Raw genomic sequence first — 25,410 nt, 5'->3', positions numbered from 1 at the left:
AGGATTGGGTACCAGTGCTGGCGTGGCCAGTCTGGGGCAATCAGTATCATTTTTGGCTTCTCTTGTCTGACCTTTAGGAGTACCTTGGGGAGGAGAGACAGTGAAGGAAAGGCATAAACTGTAAGGGTATTCCAGCTGAATGATAGGGCATCCACTTTCCATGCTTGTTTGTGATACGCCCTTGTGCAGAATCTCTGTAGTTGGCATTGTGCAGGGAGGCAAATAGATCTATGTCTGGGCATCCCCATTTCCTTGTTACCATGCTGAAGATTTGTGGATCTGGTTTCCACTTGTGAGGATCCTTGAGATTTCTGTTTAGTTCGTCTGCCAGAGTATTTGTGTTTCCTGGCAGGAATTGTGCTTGCAGGCATACTTGATAAGTCAGTGCTGTGTTCCACAAAGTCATGGCTTGTCTGCAGAGGGGGTAGGAATGTGTGCCTCCCTGCTTGTTTATATACCACATGACTGTAGTATTGTCCGTCTTTACCAGCAGTTGTCCTGGATGAAGTAGATCGAAACTCCTGTTGTAGGCAGGGAATAAGGGTAATTAATGTTTCCAGGATGTGGCAATGTTGATTCCAAACACTTTTTAGATACCATTGTAGTTTCCTCATATGCAGTCTCGCATATGGAATTAGCAGAATGCAAGATGCCATGAAGCCCAAAGCCTGCAGAATTTTTCTTGCAGATAACTGGGTCATTGTTGCCAACATTTCGAAGTAAGAAGTCAGTTGCCTTTGTCTGGTGTGAGATAAGCCATCTGGGCAGTTGTATTTAAGCTTGCACCCAGGAATATTATCTCTTGAAAGGGCACTAGTTTTGATTTATTTTCATTTACAGTGTACCCTAGGCAAAATAGTAATCTTTTTACAAACGCCAGATGCCTCAGTAGAATATCTTTGTTCTCTGCTTGAATAAGGCAATCGTTCAAGGGTATATTTGAATTCCCCTTTGTCTGCAGAAAGCAATTACTGGTGCCAGGCATTTTCTGAAGACCCTGGGCGCAGTAGATAAGCCAAAGGGCAGTGCAGAGAATTGGTAGTGCATTGATCCAGCTATGAATCTGAGGTATCGTCTGCAAGATTGTCTGATTGGGACATGAAGGTATGCCTCTTTTAGGTCCAAAGTTACAAGCCAAGCCTTCTTGCCCAGCATGGGCAGAAGCTGCTGCAGAGTCAACATTTTGAATTTTGGAACGTCCAGAAAAGTGTTTAAAATAGACAGGTCCAGTATTGGTCTCTAGGCTTTGTCCTTTCTGGGTACCAGGAATAGTCTAGTAAAATCCTTGTCCCTGCTCTTGCTGTGGTACTCGCTGAATGGCCCACATGTCCATGAGGGATGTAACTTGTTTTTGTGCCTCTGCCCATTGATTTTGTGGCAGGTCTGGCATACCTTTTGCCTTTGGCAGGGTGTGAAAGTGGAACCTGTAGCCCTGGGACACTATATATTCAAGACCCATTTGTCCTGGGTGATTATATGCCAATTTTGTGAAAAAAGTGCTAGTTTTCCCCCTAAGGGGGCTGACAAAAGATAAGTGCTTGGTATTGGCAGAGGAAAGTCATTGGGACTGTTTTCTATATGGCTGTCATTTGTCTTCTCCGCTTTTGGAGATAGAAGCACCTCATTGTTTAGGCCTGTATGAGCCTTGGGCCTGGGATCTGCCTCTAGGGCGTCTGTATCTGCCTCTTTGTGGCCTGTCTGACACTGGAAAGGACCAATTCTTTGAAGGCCAGTTCCTGCTAAATCTGGGTGGTTGTACCTGTAAGAAATCATTAACTGTCTGCATAGATTTTGCTTTATCCTCCATTTTCTTCGACACCTCTTCTGCCTTAACACCAAAGTATCATGCTGTAAAGGAGCATCCAATAATTGCTTTAACATGATCAGGCAGATTTTGTTCCTTTAACCAAGCATGCCTTCTAATGACAGTACCCATAACAGCGGCCCTGCAAGAGGCCTCCAGTGAATCAAAACCACATTGCAAAGTATGCTTTCCCACTTGTTCAGCTGCATGCAATAAATCCTGCATTTCCTTGTTATCTGCATATTCAGAATTTGTCATTATTTTCTGTTTTAGCAGTGACATTAAATATTGCTGATATTTAAGCATATGAAACTGACAATTTAAAGCCCTTACAGCCAAGGTAGCAGAAGTGTAAACTTTTCCCCCCATCTGTCCAGTGCCCTAGAATCCCTATCAGAGGGGACAGGGTTTTTCGTAGTGGAAGCCTTGACCAGTTTGGGACCCCGAGATATAGTTTCTGGGTCAGCAGCAGGGTTTTTATATAGAAATTTATGGGAATCAGGAACCCTGTAGTATCTGTCTAGCTTAACCGGTGCAGGGGGTAAAGAGTCAGGAGACAGGCTGGACTCTGAAAATACATCTACTATGTCTAGAACAGGTGGAATAGCAAGAGGTCTCTGCTGAGGAAGTAAAAGAAAGTCTCTGCGCCTTTTCTTAGATTCTGAGTAATCTTGGCTCTCCCAGTGAAAGTGCTCCCTCATGGTGTGAATGGTTTCCCCAAAAGAATAATCCCCAGGAGGAGAGGCTGAAGGAATAGACTCTTCAGCATCAGAATCCTCATAGGGAGGAAGGGTGTATCCCTGTTCAGAAGAGGAGTGGAAACCTGATCTGAAGATTCATATTCTGTCTCTTGCCTAGGCCTCTTATCAGGAGGGGGATGGGAACCCCTGATCAAAGTAATTACGTCTTCGGCCATTTTAAGCATCTGTTTTTTAGACATGGAAGTCTGTGCAGGAGAATGCTGTACTTGTTTCTTTGTCTTTAGAGCTGCTTCAGTCTTTGCCTTTGAAGCTGAGGTTGGCTTAACATATAACTGTGTAGGTCTGAAAACACCCTTAGAAGCCGATGCGTGCTCAGCGGCTCCGGACCCATCTGAGGGAATAGTTTCCGAGTGTGCAATACCTTGAGTATCCACAGGCCTAGTCGGCTCCACGTGGGAGTCGGAAGCGGCCTGTGGCTCTGAGGTAGCGGGCGTCAGGGGCTGCGAATGTGCCTCACTGAGAACCGGTGACTGGCCTAGCGGAGGCCTCGTCGGTTTTGGACCTCGGATGCCTGTCCTTTTCCTTGATTTTTTATAAACTCCGGTCGTCGGCTGTTCCGACTGCATTATATAATTAAATCTTCGGCCAAAGTAATGAAAGGCAAAATCGTACCGACGCTTAATAGTGCGCTGGTTAAATCTAGCACAAAACCGACAGCTAGCAATGTCGTGGTCAGGGCTTAGGCAAGGAATACAGTAAGAATGAAATTCCTTATGAGGTATTTGCTTCCCACAAGAAATACAATTGTTAACTTTTTCTGACATCGGTCTGGAGCATGAAAAAAGTTTCCCCAACGGGGTACTAAGCTTTAATGAAGACTTCGGATCTGAAATTCGGTTTTGAAAATCTCAGGAGTCGGCCGACCGGCACTTGTGAACTGCTTTTGCTTTGGGCACCGCGCAGCAAGAAAGACTGAAGAAAATGGCGTCTGCTGCATCTTTTATACCCCTGGCGCACTGACGTCAGGGAAGAGGCGACAGCAACCGACGCCGGACCAGGACTTTGGAATTCAGGCCGACTGCGGGTAGCCTGCCAGCAGGATAACCCAAGTGTAATGACTGCAACAGTGAAACACGATGAACATCAGCTGTCTCTGTCCTTTTCTTTGCGTTTTTTGTGAACTCCAGTAGTTGGATTGCTATCAGACGACATTTCAGGGTAGTTAAATCGGTTTCCAAAATATTTTAAAGCAAAGATATACAGACGCTTAGTGCGCTGGTTAAATCTAGCACAAAACCGACAGCTAGGCACGTTATGATCTGGGCCTAGGCAAGGAATACAGTATAAATGGAAATCCTTATGAGGTATTTGCTTACCACAAGTAATGCAATTATTAACTTTTACTGACATCGGTATGGAGCAAGAAAAAAAGTTTCCCCAATGGGGTACTTAGCTTTAATTGAAGACTTCGGTTCTGAAACTGGAATGGGAAAATTTCAGGAGTCGGCCGACCAGCACTTGCGAACTGCTTCTGCTTCAGGCACCGCATAGCAAGAAAGACGAAAGAAAATGGCGTTGGCTGCCTGTTTTATACCCCTGACAACCTGACGTCATGGAAGAAGAGAAAGCAACTGACGCAGGACCCAAGACTTTGATATTCAGGCTGACTTAGGGCAACCTGCCAGCAAATTACCTAAATGTAATGACTGCAACAGTGAAACACGAAGAAAGTACAGTTGTGTACCTACCATAAATGTAGATGTTAGAGTGTATTCACTGTTGCAGTCATTACTCTTGGGTTATCCTGCTAGCAAGGCTACCCTCAGTCGGCCAGAATTCCAAAGTCTAGGTCCGGCGTCGGTTGCTGTCGCCTCTTCCCTGACGTTAGTGCGCCAGGGGTATAAAAGATGCAGCCAACGCCATTTTTTTCTGTTTTTCTTGCCTCAGATGTCAGGTGCCCCCAAATTGGAAGGCTGAAAAATATGCCAATAAAAATGCATGCACAAAAATAACATTTCCTTCATCTACAAGCAAACACACCAAATAGGTTGTATAGGGTAGAGAAGTGCAGATAAGTCCCAGCAAAGAAAAGGGAGATGGTGGGAGGGTAACCTGGACTGCAACAGTGAATACACTCTAACATCTACATTTATGGTAGGTACACAACTGTACTATGTTCGTGTTTCACTGTTGCAGTCATTACTCTTGGGTTGAATCCCAAAGCTGAGGATGGGTGGCTGGGCTAAATAGGATTAGGAGAGGCTATGAGGCCCTGCAGAACTGCAGTGGCAAAGCCTGCTCTGTACTTAGAGTAAAGAGGTAAGTGGCAGTGCTTTGTGAAAGTGTGCACTGAACTCCAAGTTGCAACCTCTAAAATATCTTTGGTTGGTACTCCTCTGAGGAAGACTGCTGAGGTGGCTGCTGCTCTGGTGGAATGAGGCCTAATGCCCTTAGGCACTGTTTTGCCATGCTGAAAATAGCAGAAATGAATGCAATAGAAATGGTCTGTTTTGAGATAGCCCTTCCTTGTGATCCTGCAGCATATGACACTAAAAGCTGCTCAGTCTTTCTGAAAGCTTTAGTTCTGTCCAAGTAGAAGCGTAACTGCCTGTGTATGTCCAAAGAATGCAGAATTTTCTCACCCTTGTTTTGTGGATTTGGATAAAAGGTAGGCAAATGAATGGTTTGATTGAGGGCCATACTGGACACCCCCCTTAGGCATAAATGTAGGGTTTGTCCTCAGAGAAACCCTGTCTGGATGAAAAATGATAAAAGGTTCCACAGCCATGAGTGCTTGCAACGCCGAGACTCATCTTGCAGAAGTTATTGCTAGGAGCAGAGCTGTTTTCCAAGATAAGAATATCTGCTGCTGATGCTGGCTTGAAAGGAGGCAGTGTGAGTTTTTCCAAAACATAATTGAGGTCCCAGGCCGGAATTGGTGCTCTCCTTGGAGGCCTAATGTTTTTGGCCCCTCTGAGGTACTGCCTTATTAAAGGATGAGAAAAGATAGGTGGTTCCATATTGTAATGGGCTGAAATGGCAAAGGCATGAATCTTAATTGATGAGAATGAAAGGCCTTCGTTCAGCATCTCAGTTAGGTATTGTAAAATCTGAGGGTTATTTGGTACACGCATGTCAATGCCTTGTTCCTGGTTCCAAGCACAGAATCTCTTCCATTTTTCTGCATAAGATTTTCTGGTACTGGGCCTCCTGGCCTCCCAGATAACATCCATAACAGCTTTTGAAAGAGGAGTGTTCTGAATGGCTACATTATCCACCATGCTGCCAGATTTAAGGTCCTGAGTTGGCTGTGCAGGATCTGATTGTTTTGTTGGGTCAGCAAGTGAGAAGTTTGAGGCAATATCCATGCTGGACCTTGAGACAAGCTCTTTAGGATTGGGTACCAGTGCTGGCGTGGCCAGTCTGGTGCAATTAGTATCATTTTTGGCTTCGCTTGTCTGACCTTTAGGAGTACCCTGGGAAGGAGAGGCAGTGGAGGAAAGGCATATACTGTCAGATTTTTCCAGCTGAAGGATAGGGCGTCCACTTTCCATGATTGCTTGTGATAAATCCTTGTGCAAAAATCTCCGCAATTTGCAGTTGTGAGGGGAGGCAAATAGATCTATGTCTGGGCATCCCCATTTCCTTGTTATCATGCTGAAGACTTGTGGATCCAGTTTCCATTTGTGGTGATCCATGAGCTTTCTGCTTAGTTCGTCTGCCAGAGTATTTGTTTTTCCTGGCAGGAATTGTGCTTGCAGGTGAACTTTAAGCGCCAATGATGTGTCCCCATAAGGACATTGCTTGTCTGCAGAGGGGGTAGGAATGTGTACCTCCCTGCTTGTTTATGTACCACATGACCGTAGTATTGTCTGTCTTTATCAGTAGCTGTCCTGGATGAAGCAGGTCCCTGAAAGCTGCCAGGGCATTTTGAACAGCTAGCACCTCTTTTTGACTGATGTGAAGATGCATCTGGTTTGCAGGTCATGTGCCCTGAATACATTTTCCTGCCATATGGCCCCCCCAGGCATAATCCGATGCATCCGTTGTCAGTGTCTGTCTGGCTGTGGGTAAACTGAATGGCAGACCCTTGTTGTGGTGACAGGCTTCTGCCCACCATCGAAACTCCTGTTGCAGGCAGGGAATGAATGCAATGACTGTCTCCAGGCTGTGGCAATGCTGAGTCCAAACACTTTTTAGATACCAATGTAGTTTCCTCATATGCAGTCTGGCATATGGAATTAGTAGAATGCAGGATGCCATGAAACCCAAGGCCTGCAGGATTTTCCTTTCAGATAAGTGGGTTTTTGTTGCCAAATCCTTGAAGTAAGAAGTCAGTTGTTTTTGTTTGTCTGGCGTGAGATAAGCCATCTGGGCAGTTGTATTTAAGCTTGCACCCAGGAATATTATCTCTTGAGAGGGCACTAGTTTTAATTTATTTTCGTTTACTGTGTACCCTAGGCCAATTAGTAATCTTTTTACAAACGCCAGATGCTTTAGCAGAATGTCTTTGTTCTCTGCTTGAATTAGGCAGTCGTCCAAGTAGGGATATATTTGAATTTCTCTGTCTGCAAAATGCAATTACTGGTTCCAGGCATTTTGTCAAGACCCTGGGCGCAGTAGATAAGCCAAAGGGCAGTGCAGAGAATTGGTAATGCACTGAGCCAGCTATGAATTGGAGGTATCTTCTGCAAGATTATCTGATTGGGACATGCAGATAATGCCTCTTTTAGGTACAAAGTTACGAGCCAAGCCTTCTTGCCCAGCATGGGCAGTAGCTGCTGTAGAGTCAACATCTTGAATTTTGGAACTTCCAGAAACGTATTTAGTATAGACAGGTCCAGTACTGGTCTCCAGGTTTTGTCCTTTCTGTGTACTAGGAAAGGTCTGGAGTAAAATCCTTGCCCCTGTTCTTGTTGTGGTACTTGCTGAATGGCCCTCATATCCATGAGGGCTGTGATTTGTTTTTGTGCCTCTGCTCATTGATTGTGTGGCAGGTCTGGCATACCTTTTGACCTTGGTAGAGTGTGAAAATGGAACCTGTAGCCTTGGGACACTATGTTCAGGACCCATTTGTCTTGGGTAACCATTTGCCAATTTGATGAAAAAAGTGCTAGTTTTCCCCCTAAGGGGGCTGCCAAAAGAAAAATGCTTGGATCTGGTAGAGGAAAGTCATTGGGACCGTTTCCTGAAAGGTTGTGTTTTGTCTTCTCCATTTTTGGAGGTAGGAGCACCCCACTGTTTAGGCCTGTATGAGCCTTGGGGCTGAGATCTGCCTCTGGGATGCCTGTATCTGCCTCTTTGTGGTCTGTCTGACACTGGAAAGGACCAATTTTTAGAAGGCCAGTTCCTGCTAAACCTGGGTGGCTGTACCTGTAAGAAATCCTTGACTGTCTGCATAGATTTTGCTTTATCCTCCGTTTTTTTTTTTTCAACACCTCTTCTGCTTTAGTACCAAACAAAGTATCATGCTGTAATGGTGCATCTCATAATTTTGCTTTAACATGATCAGGTAGATTCTGTTCCTTTAACCAAGCATGCCTTCTAATAACAGAACCTGTAACAGCAGCCCTGCAAGAGGCCTCCAGTGAATGATAACCACATTGCAAAGTATGCTTTCCCACTTGTTCAGCTGCATGTAATAAATCCTGCAATTCCTTGTTCTCTGAACATTCAGTATTTGTCACCAATTTCTGTTTAAGTAGAGACATTAAATATTGCTGATATTTAAGCATAAGAAACTGACAATTTAAAGCCCTTACAGCCAAGGTAGCAGAAGTGTAGACTTTTTCCCCCATCTGTCTCGAGCCCTAGAATCCCTATCAGAGGGGACAGGGTTTTTTGCAGTGGAAGCTTTAACCCCTTTGGGACCCTGAGATATAGTCTCTGGGTCAGCAGCGGGGTTTCTATAAAGGAATTTATGAGAATCCAGAACCCTGTAGTATCTGTCTGACTTAGCAGGTGCTGGGGGTAGAGAGTCAGGGGACAGGCCGGACTCTGAAAATACATCATCTACAATGTCAAGAACAGGTGGAAGTGCAAGGGATCTGTGCTGAAGAAGTAGCAGAAAGTCCCTGAGCCTTTTCTTAGATTCAGAATAATCTTGGCTCTCCTAGTGGAAATGCTCCCTCGTAGTATGCAGGGTTTCCCCAAAAGAATAATCCTCAGGAGGAGAGGCTGAAGAAATGGATTCTTCAGCATCAGAATCCTCATAGGGAAGCATGGAATAATCCTGTTCAGAAGAGGAATCAGAGGAAATAGAAACGTGATCAGAAGAATCATACTCTGTCTCTTGCCTAATCCTCTTATCAGGAGGGGGATGGGAGCCCCTGATCAAAGTAATTAGGTCTTCGGACATTTTGAGCATCTGTTTTTTAGGCATGGAAGTCAGAGTAGGAAAATGCTGTACTTGTTTCTTTGTCTTTAGAGCTGCTTTAGTCTTTGAAGCTGAAGATGGCTTAATATATAGTTGTGTAGGTCTGAAGACACCCTCAGAAGGAGATGCCTGCTCAGCGGCTTCGGACCCATCTGAGGGAATGATTTCCGAGTGTCCAATACCTTGAATATCCAGAGGCCCAGTCGGCTCCACGTGGGAGTCTGACGCGGCCTGTGGCTCTGAGATGGCAGGCGCCAGGGGCTGCGAAAGCACCTCACTGATAACCGGCGACTGGCCTAGCAGAGGCCTCATCAGTTTTGGACCTCAGATGCCTATCCTTTTCCTTGTCCTTGCGTTTTTTGTAAACTGCGGTTGTCTGGTGTTCCGACAGCATTATATAGTTAAATCTTCAGTCAAAGTAATGAAATGCAAAATCAAACCGATGCTTAATAGTGCGTTGGTTAAATCTAGCACAAAACCGACAGCTAGCAACGTTGTGATCAGGGCCTAGGCAAGGAATACAGTAAGAGTGAAAATCCTTATGAGGTATTTGTTTCCCACAAGAAATACAATTGTTAACTTTTTCTGACATCGGTCTGGAGCAAAAAAAAAGTTTCCCCAATGGGGTACTTAGCTTTAATGAAGACTTTGGTTCTGAAATTCGGATTTGAAAATCTCAGGAGTCGGCCGACCGGCACTTGCGAACTGCTTTTGCTTTGGGCACCGCGCGGCAAGAAAGACTGAAGAAAATGACGTTGGCTGCATCTTTTATACCCCTGGCACACGGACGTCAGGGAAGAGGCGACAGCAACCGACGCCGGACCTAGACTTTGGAATTCTGGCCGACTGAGGGTAGCCTGCCAGCAGGATAACCCAAGAGTAATGACTGCAACAGTGAAATATGATAAACATCATCAGGATAACTGGGTAAGCTTACTACCTGCAGGGATTTGGGGGTGGGGGACACAATGCATTTACCTCAAGGAGGGTTAGATATCAACAAGACTATTCACATATTAATTCTTTTTATTTTTGTCAGGAACTGTGAAGAGGACCTCTCCACCAGTTTTCTTGCCTCAGTGAGAAGAGTTCTGGACAGCTGCCGTGTTAGTTATAACATATGCCAAAACACTACACCCTTCACATCTATGCGTAGACAGATGAACATGGTACTTGTGGGCAGTTGCCAACATTAATTTCTTTTTCAAGCTGCTGTCAGCACAGCTTAGAAGAGTTTTGGCTGGTAATCTGATATGACTACCTATTATGTTTACATCTAGGCATGTGAATACAGGACTTTATAGATGACAGCAAGGACTGAAACCCAAAAATGTATAAGTTGGGGGGCGGACAACAGCAAAGCTAGGGAACATCTTTTGTTATGTAGGTAGTCATTTTTATTACATGTATCAGTAAAAATACATGGTGGTCAGAGAATGTGGGATTTTACAAAAAGTCCAAATTCTGGTTTAAAATATACTAAATCTAGAACCAGTCAAGGAGGGTCATCAAGATTAGATCGTAAATTATAAAAGATTTGATCTTAAAGAGATGATTTCTTATTTGTTCTGGTTCTTGGCAATCTTACCAAATCAGCACATTTACTGGATTCAGTTTTGCATGACCCCCTTATAGATTTATCACAGCTTTTCTGCAGCTCAGTAAGCAAAGTTGTCCGTTTTAATACTGGCTGAAATACTATGACAATCTACAGAAGGCAGGGCACCACAATACAGCTTCAGCATTAGGAACTACTTCAAGTCAGTAAACTTCCCACTCAAACCTACAAAATAAGTACTAAGCAAGAGAATACTCCTGACAAACTGCAGAAAAATGCAATATTCAGATAAATCTAGGCACTTAAATTACGACCAAGGACAAACATGAATTTGTGTGTATGTTGTAACTTGATAGTATCTGTGGTTATATCATTTTTATATCCAAGCCATTTAAATATCTGCCAAACAATGAAAACAGTCTGTATATAAAAATACAAATACCGCAAAAACAAACTGTGCTAAATTAAAAGCACCAATGTTAATTGAATACAATTGTCAATGACACGGTCTTTGGGAATGACAGCAGACCAACTTGAGTTTGCTTCGAGATATTTTAGCAACTGGTCAACTCAGCTGGTTTTCCTAAATGTTATCACATCCTACAGAAACAAACATACAAGGTTATTACATGATACCCTTAAGTTGCACACACAGTATGAAACTGAGGAGGTGAAAACTTAACAGCTGTAAGTACCCTTAGCTAGTCACATTTCCTTCCAAGGTTGTTGAAAAAAAACATTACTTACTGTGTGGTTTTCCTATGTTTTTGACCTTTGCCTGTAGAAAAAAGAAAAAAAATTGGCATACTAAATTGGTCAAATGGCATTTGCACACAAGATTATACTTTTAATACACTTTTAGTGAAAGGCTTTCAGGCAACTAAGAGCTCTAAACACATACTTTGTATATTGCTATTGTTGAGCTTCCTCATTACTGGCACTAGGAGTCCGACTTCGGATATGACTTCGTAGCTGCTCGATCAATTCTGGGTTTTCCTGCTGCATCTGCTGAGCAAACTGCTGGCCACTGGGAAGTAAAGAGTGAAAGAACAAATTAGCACTAAGTCAATAAAACACTTTGCTCCACAGTTCATTTCATGTTAATGATGATCTGTGTTGATATAAAAACTGATGCTTACATTCATGACCTCCTAATGTTTTTCATTAATATCAGTTTATGTGCTACATTCAGGTAATTCTGTATACCTCATCTCTTTCTGCTCTCAATTGCTTTCATATTTGCCTATTTGTTATTTTATTTATTAGCCTTTGATTACTGGGAATGTCTGACTAGCAAAGCCCTTTTTCCAGGGAGGGAAACTACATTACATCCATTTTCACAGTAAATTAGCATGTGCTAACAAAATACACTAAATAAAAATACTACACAACACTGAGCTATATACAGTTTAACAGTTAATCACCATGTTAAGGACACTAAACATTACTTACAGCATGCTACACTAAACAGTATTTACAGAGTGCTAATGTCACACCTACCTAAAGAATATTCAGTATTGCTTTATAGTTTAACAGAATCAACTAAAATTTTAGTACTCGCACACAAACGAAGCATATGCAAGTGTTATCGAACCACTTACTCACTTGAGACATGTAAAGAGGCAAGTATATTTGCTTGATTTGTCTGCAAATAGAATAAGCCTATTAGTGGTGCTAGTACAAGAGCAGGACTGCTTTGCTGATCAGTATGACATCACTGGGATTTTAAATTGGAGAAGAGAGATCATTACACTAAGGGGGCACAGTAATGGAGGTGGTACAAAGACAGGAATGTTTTCAAGGCAATTTTAAAAACGACATAAGATGAGATACTTCTGATGTCTGATGGGACGGTGTGCTTCAGTTCTGCAATATACACATTGTATAGGCAGACACCATTACGACTTTTAGATTTTTTTTGAGTGACCTCCAAGTGCTGGTGCATGGAACACACCTGTGAGGTGAGCAACAGTTTAATAACTGGCTTATAACACAGCATCTGCCAGGGCTGTAGAGGATATTATGGTCAGTCTTAATGTAAGTGTAGGCTAATAGATTAGGTAGCTTAATCTACTTAAGGGACTGAAATGCAAGAGAGTGATGTGCTTGGTTAGTGTGGTTACTTACAAACTTTGCAGTCTTGCTATGAGATTGCTTCAGCTTGGATAGCTTAGAGGGCCATTAGGTTGAGTTGACAAGGCATATAGGAGACTAGGGAGTAGATAGATGTGAGCTATGGTCTTATGTGCATGGCCTGACAGAAAAAAAAGTGACTTTACAAAGACTGTTTATGTTTCTCTCTCTTTTTTGAACATATTAAGATAGGCTGATCAAATCTTTCTCTGTTATTGCTGATCAGATTTTATTGCATGAATTGTACCCAGTAATTCTTTGTTTTGTACTAGCTCAATTTAGTATTACAGACAAATTAACATTTTTAAGTCACAGTGGTTTGATTGTTGGGATGAAGATGAAAAAAAATATTAGCTTACTTTCTTTGCATTTAGGAGTAGTTTAGATTGCCGAAGCCATTTCTCATTTTTCTTTTGTAGACCACTGCTGTAGTTCATCTTGGAGTCATTTGACTGAAGAGGCTGCACATTAGTGTTGAATTGTTTTCATACTGGACTACATTTGAGAAAGAGATCATATGCATTTTATTTACAAAGATATTAAAGAGCAATGGTCCCAATATTGAACCTTGAAGTATAGTTAATGCTTTTGGAGTTGAGAGCCCATCTGCTTAGTGTACTTGGTGTTTGGTAGCTAAGGTAACTTCTAAGCAAAGCTATGGTGAGTTAAATTGTATTAAAATGCTTTGGCTAAGTTTAGAGAAAAGGATGCAAACATTTCACCTTTATTTCGTCTCTCATGACCATAACTGACTACAGTAAGTAATGCTGTTACTGTGTTGTGGCCTGGTCTAAATCCTTGCAGAAAGTAATTTGATCTCTGTTAGGTGGCTGACCACCTGCAGGTGAACACCAAATATTTTAGGGGATAAAATGGCTTTAGGTCTGTACTTCACCAGCTCAAGTGATTTGCCACCATTATGCAAGGGAACATAGGATTGTCTCCAAAGTTTTGGGACTAGAGCTTCTTGGAGAGTGATTTACAAACAGATAATGGCTATGCAATTACATTTGCAGCTATTTTGAGATATTCTGTTACAAGGTTGCCTGCTGCAAGAGACGCAAGTTTGTTTTTCAGTACTTTATCATGCTGGTAGGAAATGTAACAAGTGAAAATGCAGAGTGATGCTGTCTACATGATTACATCAATCACTGCTGCTGGGCGTATTGAATGTACCAAGGAAGTTAGCAGCATTTATGTAGAATTAAATCTGTACATTATTTTATAGTTTGCTTCAAATGTTAAATGACAGGATTGTGATTTTTTTACCAGGCTGAATGTTTGACTGCTGACCAAAACTGATGGAGCTTTACTGTGAGTTTCCTGCAGAGCACTATAAGAGTTTTGCTTGGAGTTTAGAATGGTATTCTTAATTAGGTTTCCCAAATGCCGATACTGTTGCAGATCGTTTTTTTTCCTACATGCCATTTCATCCATGCTCTATCTCTGTTCTGCATCTTTTTATAGCTGGTATTAGCCATAATGCAGGTTTTTCCCACCTCTTTATACACCATTTTTTCCATGCTTTATTGCGGTCTCCCATCATCTTTTTTATAGCTGGTATTAGCCATAATGCAGGTCCCCCCCTCTTTATACACCATTGTTTCCATGCTTTATTGCGGTCTCCCATCATCTTTTTATAGCTGGTATTAGCCATAATGCAGGTTTTTCCCACCTCTTTATACACCATTTTTTCCATGCTTTATTGCAGTCTCCCATCATCATTTTTATAGCTGGTATTAGCCATAATGCAGGTTTCCCCCCCTCTTTATACACCATTGTTTCCATGCTTTATTGCGGTCTCCCATCATCTTTTTATAGCTGGTATTAGCCATAATGCAGGTTTTCCCCCCCTCTTTATACACCATTTTTTCCATGCTTTATTGCAGTCTCCCATCATCTTTTTATAGCTGGTATTAGCCATAATGCAGGTTTTGATTTCACTTTCAGTATTATAATGTGCAAGTGAATTTAATATGCAAAGGAAGGTTTTATTGATGCGAGTTACTACATCACCTGAAAGCAGCATTTTTTGAGGCTTCCAGATGCTGTGTGTAAAGGTAAAGAAAGTTCTCCCAATCTTGATTGTATTTCTGTTTTATCCTATTTCTGTGAATTTTAGTGTGCTTTTATATAGCAAAGACTATGTTGTGATCACAAATTGTGTCAAGCATTCTTCCTGCAAAGGTAATTTTGGTGGGAATCTGATGTTAGTATCCAGTCCAAGTGTTCTGGCAACGTACAGTTGTATATACTTACCGCAAATGTAGATGTTCAAGTGTATTCACAGTTGCAGTCCTAACTTGTGGGATTTCCCACTGTGGAAGCCCTTGGCTGGCCCAACTACCAAAGAATAGTTTTCCTCCTCCTGCAGCTGGCGGATGCCCAATCCATCACCACTACACTTGGGAATAAAAGTAGTCAGCTAGTAGCATGATCTCAGCACTTTTCTTGCCCCTAAATGTAGGAGCCCCCCAGACTGTCCCCGAGGCCAAGGTTCTGGGACCCTGTAATTCAGGAAGGGGAAACAGAAAAAGAGGGCTAAACCTGATCAAGAAGGAGGAAGTACCAGCCTACACAGTAGGCTAAGTGGGAAGGAGGGCGGGAAAGAGTACTGCAACAGTGAATACACTCAAACATCTATATTTACAGTAAGTGTACTCAACTGTACTATGGTTCTTCATGCTTCACTGCTGCATTCATAACTTCTGGGATGACTCCCAAAGCTGAAAGGAAGGGAAAATGGAAGATTAAGGACAAGCAAGGATGCCTGCAAGATGGCAGTGGCAAAACCTCCCCTACACTTGGAGAAGGCAGAAATATGGTAATGTTTGGTAAAGGTATGAACTGAAGACCAAGTTGCTACCTGTAAAATGTCCCTAGTGAGCACCCCCTTTAAGAAATGCAGTAGATGTATCAACAGCCCTGGTGGAATGTGATCTTCTAGCACTGGTTGGGGGGGGGGTTCTTACCATGATGGCTGCAACAGGAAGAGATGCATTGAAAGATTTACTTGGACATGGTTTGCTTGGAGACTGGTGTCCCCCCCAGAGATTGAAGGCCACAAAGAGTTGCTCTGATTTCCTGACCGTCTTGGCTCTTAGTATAACACAGTTGCCCAAGTACATACAAAGAATGAAGGATGCTTTCCCCTTTGTTCTGGGGGTTGGGAAAGCTAGGGAAATGTGCAGACTGATTCAATAAAGTCTCTGTTACCACCTTGGACATAAAGGAAGAGTTTAGTCCTGAGTGAGACTCTGGGTGGATGATGATGAATGGTTCCAGACGCATTATGGTCTGAAAACCAGAAATTGTTCTGTCTGAAGTGATAGCTAGTTAAGACGGCAGTCTTCCAGGTCAAAAATTTTAACTCCGTGGAAGCAGCTGGTTCGAAGGGTGGAAGGGTCAGTTTCTCCAACACAAAACTGAGGTCCCAGAGTGGAATTTAAGACTTTCTAGGAGGCCTAATGTGAATAACCTCTCTCAGAAACGGTTTCATGAGGGGATCTGAAAAGAGAGGATGCTGAGAAGACAGCAAGGCTGAGATAGCTGAAGCATGGGATTTTTATGGAAGGGCAAGAGTGTCATTTGTCAAAAAGGCTGGGTAAATAAGAGAATAAAAGTAATCTTGGCTAGACGAGGGTTTTGTGTTTTTTGTCTGCACCAAAAAAGGAGAATCTTTTCTATTTGGAGGAGTAAGATTTCCTTATGCTAGGTTTCCTGACATCTAAGAATATACAAGATCTGCCCGTCAAGGACCGCTTCCTTCCATGAAATCAAGGCATCATCCATGTTAATAATTTGAGTGTCCACAGGCTGGGGTGTACAATCTGTGCTAATAGGTCTATTCTCTGTGGCAGCTGTTATAGTTCCATGCTGGTTAGGCTGATTAGCAGAGGCTACCAATGCTGCCTGGGCCAGTCTTCAGCTATTACTATTACCTCCTAGCCTCTCTTCTCTTTAGCAATACCCTGCGGAGCACTGGTATCAGAGGGAAAGCGTAGGGGAAAGGCCTGCCCAAGTGAAAGAGAAAGCAACTGTCCTCTGGGCTGACTTAATTTTGGCCCTAGATCAAAGCTTTTGCAAGCGAGTATTTTCTTTGTGGCAAAAACTTCCATCAATGGCACACCACATTTTTTGTCTGTGCTGAAAAATACTCCCTGATGCAGTTGCCATTCATGGGACACTGACGGGCTTCTGCTGAGGTAAGTACTGTGCCATGAGGTATAACCCCTAGGGAGTGAGCCATTTCCCAAGCATCCATTGCTAGGTGGCAAAGTGGATAAGGGTGGGCCCCCCCTGTTTATATACACACAGCAGTGGTGTGTCTTCACAACTAGTGCTCCTGGCTTCCATTCCTTTTGTCAGGCTATCAGGCCTTTCTGGACTGCCATAAGGTCTTTTAGATTTGTGTGTTTGTATCTGCACTTGGAGTCCCATTTTTCTTGAGACTGTAGGCGGCTGAAGTGGGCTGCCCAGATTATTTTGAATGCATCTGTTGGCACAGGTTGCTCCTACAGGATGACTCTGAAAGGGAGACCCAGACTGAGGGACCATGCCTGGGCCTACCAGGTGAATTCCTTATCTTTGCTGTAAGTGGCTGTGAATGCTGGGGCAACACATTCTTAAGTTAACACTCATGTAGCCTGGCCAGGGGAATCATGAGGATGCAAGAGGCCATGTAACCCAGGATCATGAGAAACTCCCCTGGCTGTGAGGTAATTCCATACCATTATTTGTTTTAAGTATAGGGTCAGGAAAGCAACCTTGTCCAGAGGCAAGGCAACCTTCTGGAGGACTGAATCCAGTAGGGCCCCCAGGAACACAATTCTGGATATGGGGTTTGCTTGAGATTTCTGTGCATTAATGGTGAACCCCACCCACAGAGGTTAAGAGGTTTTTGGTGAAAAGTGGGTCTGATTGGAGTTTGTTTGGGTTTATTGCCCAGATAAAGCAGTTGTCCTAAAAGTGGTAAATCTGAATTCCCTTTGTTCTGCAGAAGGCTATTAGAGAGCCTAGGCATTTTGTGAAGACACTGGGAGCAGCAGATAACCCAAAGGGCAAAGTAAAGAACTGATGGTGCCTGGTCCTTGCTCTGAAATGCAAGAAGCTTCTGTGTGATTCCTCTACAAGATATGAAGGTACGCATCTTTTAAATCCAGGGTGCCCATGAGAGCATTGGGAGAGAACATGGGTAGTAGTTTGTGAAGGGTTAGCATCTTGAATTTTGGCACCTGCAGAAATTGGTCAAGTCTTGACAGGTCCAGCACTGGCCACCATGCATCTTCTTTTCTGGGTATCAGGAAGAGTCTGGAGTATAATCCTCTTCCTTATAAGTGTTCTTGTACTGGTTCCACCTAGCCCCAGGCACATAGTAACCTATCTTGGAAAATGCCTTGTATTTTTCTTTTTTTTTTTTGTGGAATGTCTGGGAAGCCTGAGGGAACAAATGCTTGCTTGAATTTGAGCATGTAACCATATGAAATGATGTTTACCACCCAATGGTCTGCAATAATATGATCTCAGATTCTGTGGAATAGTGATAGGCTTCCCCTAGCCTGGCAGATGAATGTAAAAGAGTGGGGGGGACAGGACGGGTAGGGAGTACCATGGCTGAGTCGCTGCTGCTTTTTGCTAGGAGCCTATGAGCATGAGCCTCTTGGCCTAATGGGTTTTGAATGCCATGGTTATGGCCACTGGTGCAGTCTCTGGCTCCTTTCCTTAAGGGTTTTTTTCTTTGCCTAGCCTTGGATTGGGAAGGAAAGGACCAATGCTTGGTGAGGTAGTTTCTGCTGAAGCAAGGAGGTTGGAATTGAAGTCCTTAATGGTCTGCACGGACTTGGCCTTGTCTTCCATTTTCTTGAGTACAGCTTCAGCCTTGGGAGAAATCTTTACGCTAAGGGGAGTCCAGGAGGCTGGATCTGACATGACCTGGAGGGATTGTTCTCTCAGTCAGGTATGTCTTATGACAGAACCTGTAGCTGCAAGTCCTACTGGAAGCTTCTATAGCACTGTAGCCACAGTGCAGGGAGTGTTAGGCTACCAGACAGCAGAATTATAAAGGTCCAATAACTCCTTAGAGATACCTTTGTTCTCCATGCTCAACTTCTGCTTCATTTGGTCCAGAATAGTTTCCAGGTATTTAACCATGTGAAAATGGCAGTTCAAGGCCCGTATGATGAAAGTAGCAGATGTGTAAATTTTTTTGCTAAATCTATCAAAGACCCTACTTTCCTTGTTAGTAGGCAAAGGATTTTTGGACAAGCTAGCTTTGGCTTCCATAGGGCCTGGGGCCACAACCTTGGTGTCCACCATGGAGTTCTTGGAGATGTTTGTGTGAATCCAGAACCACATAAAACCTGTCCTGCTTTCTAAAGGCAGGGAGTCTTGCTTTAAGGAGGAGTCCTGGAATGCATCATCTAAGACAGGAATGGTGAGGGGTTTGTGCTCAGGATCGTTAAAAAATTCACTAATTCTTTTCTTAGACTGTGGGTAGTAGTGTGCTTCCCACTTGAACTGTTCCCTCGGAGGTGTGAAGTGTTTCCCCAAAGGAAATACCGTCACGAGAGAAGGCCAATGCAAGATTCTCTTCTGGGTCTGACTCCCCAAAGGGGACCATGGAAGCACTCTCTTAAAAGGTAGAATCTTCCTGGTCAAAGTCCTCATCTGTATCAAAGGAATCAGAGCAATCTTCTGGAAGGGTGTCTCTCTCTTTTTTTTTTTACCTGAAACTCAGGGGGAGGCCGTCTGGATCTAACCAGAAAGATTAGATGCTCAGCCAACCTCAAAAGATCCTGTTGGTATACCTGGGAATGGGAGCCAGTAGGCCTACACTGAGATGGGCAAGAGTTGCTTAGGTTTTGGTCTGTGACTCACCTCTGGGCCCAGAATGGACAACCAATCATGAGAGTGAAACACTGCTGCAATATTTTGTTGATGCAAAGACCCACTGTCAGTCTCAGCACCGTCATTGGAAGCCAGAGCCTGCATAGCTGTCCCAGACCCAAACAATGAACTCAGTCCTACTGCTTGAAAAGATGTTGAGGGACCAGAAGGCATACTGGACTTCGAACGGATCTCGAGAGCCTTGTGCCACCACCTTAGTCACAGAAGGGGTCTGTGAAAGCACCCCCCCCTTCTTCAGTGATAAGCCCATGAGGACTGGCTGATGGCGAGCAGGTATTGTCCAAGGCCCTAAGACTGGATTGTTTTTCCTCATGTCTTTTTCACTTACTGAGGTCAATCCTCAGCTCGACCAGCAGATGCCATAGGATGCGAACGACCCAACGACTCAGTACGACAGCTTGCTAAAATCTTGGCCTAATGGTTCTGCTGTTAAAGTGAACACAAAAACGACAGTTGGGGATGTCGTGTTCTGGCCCCAAGCAAGTAAGCCCCAGTGTGTCATCTGATTGCCAAAGCAGAAACAATTACTAATTTTCTGAGTTCAGTCAAATGATACATACAAGGTTCCTCAACTGGGTATATTAAGCTTTCCAGAGTTTTCTTTCTCTGGTGCAGACCGACCGATGCACTGACTGACACTCTGCTTCAGGATCCGATGACGAGAAAGAACTGTGATCATGGTGCTGGCTGACTACACTGATACCCAAGCACAGTGATGTCAGATAAGGAAGGAAACTATTCGCTGGTAGTTGGGGGCCAGACAAGGGTTTCCAGAGCAGGAAATCTCACAAGTTAGGACTGCAACAGCGAAAGACAATCAGTGAATTACTATGATACATTAACTGCCACTCTTCTGGGGTGTACACAGCCATTCATACCAGTGGCTGCAATTGACAGTCACATGACTGTGCGCACACTTGCACATGATTATGTATAAGATGGGTTAAGATAAACTGTGGCCATTTGTTTTAATTTTATTACAGTCTCATATCTGATGCGTATACAGTCAATAAATTTGGTTTTACTTGCTGGATATAGAGGGTCTTGGTGAATAAAGTGAAGGACTTTGCACACATTTAGTCAAGTGAAGTTGTCATTCTGGATCTTATGTTTCTTTGAAAGAAAAACTCTTGTTCCTTATTTTTGTTCACATGTAACAAAATCAAAAAATTGTAAAAGCTGTAAGATGCAGACCACAAATTTGGAACCCTATGACTTATAGGGATGTTGTGGCCCCCAGTTTAATTTAGTTACTTCTCCGCACTTAATATGGAGTTTTGGTCAGGTTGCATTAAAAGGATAGAGGAAAGGCTACATGCAAAGTGTGAAAAATAAACAAGTGGTGATCAGGAAAGTGTGGGGTGGGGACAAAGGAGGGAATAAGGGAAGGTGCGGAGGGATCAGTGTGCAATGGAAGGGCACAGAGTCCTTTGTTCAGGGCTCTATTTACCCTTTTTATTGTAATCTGACGGATATGTAGTCCATAAATTTGATACGAGTGGGTACTGAGGGAGATTGTTGAACAATCATCCCATACCATTCCAATTTGCTTCACCCATTTGCTTCCTATAGTCCCCAAGTTGCCAAAGTGTGTCAGAAATACAAAGAAGCTATTACTTTTCTCAAGCAACCATGTTTTGTATTGTATACATCATTTAACACTTCAAGAGAAAATGAAACCACCTCTTATCCACTCTGCACTTTATTACATTCTGTTAAACTATACCCATGCCTCAGTTTCCCAGCATACAGTGCAATTACAACAGGCACTGAAACGAGGAACTGAGAAATTAATCAAATTCTGCTTACCATATACCTTAAGATCAGCTGGACCAAACCTTCACAGTATTAGGGAGGATGGTACAGTCAAAGAAAAAACAGTCCACTTTCACTTTGTGTACTTAATCATGCTCCTAAACAGCACCTTTATTAGCATATATTTCTGGAAGCAGCAGTGGGGGTGAAAAACTGTAGTGGCCTGGACTACAGACATATGCCTAGATGGCAGCTATACAAATCTTCACAGCGGTTACCTCTGAAAATGTACAAAGGGTAACTATACTCCAGGTTGAATGCAGCAACTCTTGTAAAATGCTCTCTCTTGCACACTTAATATATAGGAAATAAAAACAAGCTATCATTTGAACAAATGTTCTAGAAATTAGACAATGCACAAAACATGAAATAAAGCCTGAGGACATCTAAACTTCATAAACAGAACGGAGAAGCCTGTGCTGTTAACAGCCTGAAACTGTAAGGCAGAATTTTAATTTACTACTAATTTAATAAAAATATGCCCATGACTCTCAAGTACATCTCTTTTGGGGGCATCCCAGAGTACACAAGTGGAGACTAATTGAATCAAAACCCAAGACTACAGAAATAAGCTCACTGGTGGTTCAAGTTTAAGCCCATATACTAAGTACAGTTGCATAAAAATCTTAACCATAACAGATGACTATGTTCTCTTCACTGTTGCAGTATTCTTTACCTAAGGGATCTCTTGCCAAGGATAGCCCAGCATCAGGCCTTTCGTTCTACTAGGTATTGCTTGTCAAAGGCACACTTCCTGCACAAGACGTAGGGTATAAAGGTGATGTATGGACATGCATACTCAGAACTGAAAAAGCCCCAAGAGGAACAGAGTGCCCTCAAGGACAAGGATAACATTTACATCCAGAAGGAAAGCCCCTCGACCAGGAGGGCAAGAGGTACAACAGAGGGAGTAGAAGGGAGGGAGCGAATACTGCAACACCTACTGTTAAGATTTTATACAACTGTACTATGTCCTTCCACATCACTGTTACAGTATTCTTTACCTAAGAGAGAGTACAACAGCTCAAGAGGAAGCCTGGGAAGAGGAAGACTCAAGATTGCCCTCTACAAACCCATGCAAAGCCTGCCCTTGTCCTGGAAATAACATCCAAGTGAAAATACGAAGAGAGGAAAAAGTAGCAGCCTTAAGGATGGAATTGGTATCCAGACCCTTGGAGAAAAAAAAATGAGGAGGCATTTGCACTACTAGGATGCATCTCTAGTAATGAGGAAAGACATTTTCCATGAAAAGAGTAACAAAAAGAAATGGCCTTAGAAATCCAGGAGGAAATGTTTTGTTTAGAGACAGCCAAAGTCCTGAGATTAAAGGAAACAAAAAGATGCTCAAATTTTATGTACTTATCATAACATTCCATCTATGTTGTCCATTATCATTCTTAATGCATGGGGTTGGATCCGATACCCTGATTAGACTCTGCCATTATTCTAGCTCATGGCCACCAACACACTCTAGAGCACCTTCCCTGCCCATAATGCACCATTGCTAACATACCTCAGATCTTGTTTGCAGCGTATCATGAAGACCATAAAGAACTGTCATAATTAGAGTTCAATACACGGGACAAGTGGTGTCCCAAGAACTTAATTCCTCCAGAATTTACTTGTGATAAATGGAGGGGATGGGGGTGGGGAGCGGAGGAAAAATGAAAAAGGCCAACACAGATGGAACATTATGGTAAGTACACAAGTTCTTTATCGGATGTTGTCAATTTTCATTCTTCCTCCATGCATGGGACAGAGTCCCCGACTACCTAAATTCCTGGGTGGATTTTAATGAAGGATATTCCTTAGTACGGTTGAGCCAGACGTCTCTAGACCAGCTCCAGTTTGTAATGAATGATAAAGGTATCAGGATTTGACCAAGTAGTGGCCCCATACGTAGTCTAAACTGGAATATAGCAGAAGTGGTCACAGGTGTAGTTGAATGAGTCTGTATTGGTTTGTTAGGGGAAGATTCAATTTAGTGCAGACAAAATATAATCTGTCAACTGCTTGGTTATAGTTACATCTGTGACCAATTTGCCCATTTTGTAATGTGGCAAGGAAACCAAAAATTGATCTGGCTTCCTAATTTTTTAGATCTGTGTAGGCAGAAACGCCATTATCTATAAACATCTAGTAAGCATGGCATATACTTTCCTTTATTTGCAAAATCTGGGGAAAAAGTAATGGCAGGTTAATTGGCTGGTTAATGCTGGATTCTTACACTGCCCTATCTAGACAGGAAGCACTGGTATGTAAAGTGTCCCTATCCATGTGGAAAAACAAAGATGGGGACTTAAAATATAATATTCTGACATTTCCAGCAAGTTTCAGGTTAAGAATTTTAGATTACATTTGACTGTCATTTGATAGGGAGGTTTGTTTACCAACTTTAAATCTAATGGTGGTATAGGACCTTTGTAAGGAGGTCTAAGTAGAGGAGAACCATTAAAAATGCTGTTCAAAGTTGAGGAAGCCAAGGAAGAATTCTGAAACTCCACATGGAAATTTGAAAAAAGGTTGCGCGTAGAAGTTACACATGCAATAAACTAGCACCCTCTTAAAAAAAAAACTCACTAGAAGCTCAAGGACAGACTGTATCGGACTTGGGAAAGGTTCTACCTAATACTGCCCTACTCAAAGAAAAATCTTCTCCATAAATTTTTGTAGAGATTCCTGAGAGAGGAGTTATGAGAAGATAGTTGCCTGGCTATCAATGTAAATCAGAGAAACCACACAGTCACTGGGACTGGGATTCCTCACAGAGGAGTTATGGGAAGATAGTTGCCTGGCTATCAATGTAAATCAGAGAAACCACACAGTCACTTTTACGCTAGAGATGTGAGGATAAATCATGCCCATCAAGTAAGACAGAAGTTCTTGAGTCAGATCTAAAAATCGAAGGCAAGTACAGAACAGAGTATAAAGGCAGGGGAACCATCTTAGTCAAGGGCAGTAAGGTAAAATGAGGATGGCTTGTTCTTCAATGCAGTTCGACTCTGAATTAATCTGTATTAAGTTGTATTGTACATGCCCATCGTGTTTTATATTCTTCCGCCTTGTTTTTGTTGTATATATTTAGTTTGTATGAACTGTTTCTTCCATTTAGATGTGCAATATTCATTTGCCTCAAGTCTGCACTCCTGGGAACAGAATATGACAAGTGAATGAATAAATAAACCACATCTGTCACTGTTGCTGAGAGACTAGCTGTGAGGAAGCAAGATGGGACCTATTCAGGTTGACAGCTACCACATTGAACTTTCCCTGAAAATGGGCTACAGTTGCAAAGTGGTTGGAAGAAATCACCCATTGCCACATCTTCAGTACATGTATGTTTGCCTCCTTGGGGGATAAAGTGCCCTGGACTGTATTCCATGGGAATTGTCCACGCCATCCAGAGTCATCTTTATCGATATAGGTTTAAGACCTGCAATAGATGCTACAAAAACACAACGAAATTCTCTCTCAACCTGTATCAATAAAGTTAACAGCAACTCAGGCAGGCAAAGGTTATTTTTCCTGGTGGATGCAGTCAAAACAACTGTTGCTAGGCTGTCATTTCTTCTTCTTCGGCCCCAGACCATAGTGACCATGGATTAATTGAGAAAACGTCTAAAATGGAATAAACTCCCAGAGAGAACTTTATTAAATTGACATCCAGTAAGCACTTTTGTCTTTACCAGCATTTTTTCCATTACCGTCAGCCAGCCATTACCAGTTCAGAGTCCTGCCCTTTGGCCTCACTACAGTCGTCAAGGTGTTCAAGTGTACCGCAGTATGGGCATCTCACCTGACATTGCAAGGATCCCAGGTGTTTCCATTTTGGGATGACGGGCTCATTACCGCTCCGACCAAGCATATACTGGTACAAGCTCAAGATCATGAGCAGTAGACTTGCCCACAATTTGGGATAACCATCAATCACAACAAGTTACAATTCTAACAAACCTAAACATTAGTTTATAGGAAAAATGTTCAGCACAGTGTTTATGCTAGCATCTCTACTCCTTTAGAGAGTACAAACAATAGAGTCAAGGAAAGAATTTCTAGTACCATAATATCATCAGGATTGATTCCGCAAGTTCTGGGATCAGTATCAATGGCAATAGTC

At 42.7% G+C, this 25,410-nt stretch overlaps 1 protein-coding gene across 2 annotated transcripts in view; it reads right to left on the bottom strand.

Annotated features, from left to right (window-relative positions):
• SGTA (small glutamine rich tetratricopeptide repeat co-chaperone alpha) overlaps positions 1–25,410 on the bottom strand; it is a 571,490-nt gene that overhangs the window by 44,573 nt on the left and 501,507 nt on the right. For both annotated transcript variants that reach the window (XM_044053988.1, XM_044053987.1), the window contains 2 exons: positions 11,341–11,466; positions 11,187–11,217 (listed from right to left, as the gene is read on the bottom strand). In XM_044053988.1, the coding sequence (XP_043909923.1) occupies positions 11,352–11,466 (115 nt within the window). In that variant the 3' untranslated portion in view covers positions 11,187–11,217; positions 11,341–11,351. The remainder of the gene's footprint in view (positions 1–11,186; positions 11,218–11,340; positions 11,467–25,410) is intronic.

The sequence above is a fragment of the Protopterus annectens genome, chromosome 13.part0, assembly GCF_019279795.1.
Source record: "Protopterus annectens isolate FY-2018-M chromosome 13.part0, PAN1.0, whole genome shotgun sequence".
NCBI lineage: Eukaryota > Metazoa > Chordata > Ceratodontiformes > Protopteridae > Protopterus > Protopterus annectens.
This window is presented reverse-complemented; position numbering and strand designations above follow the sequence as displayed.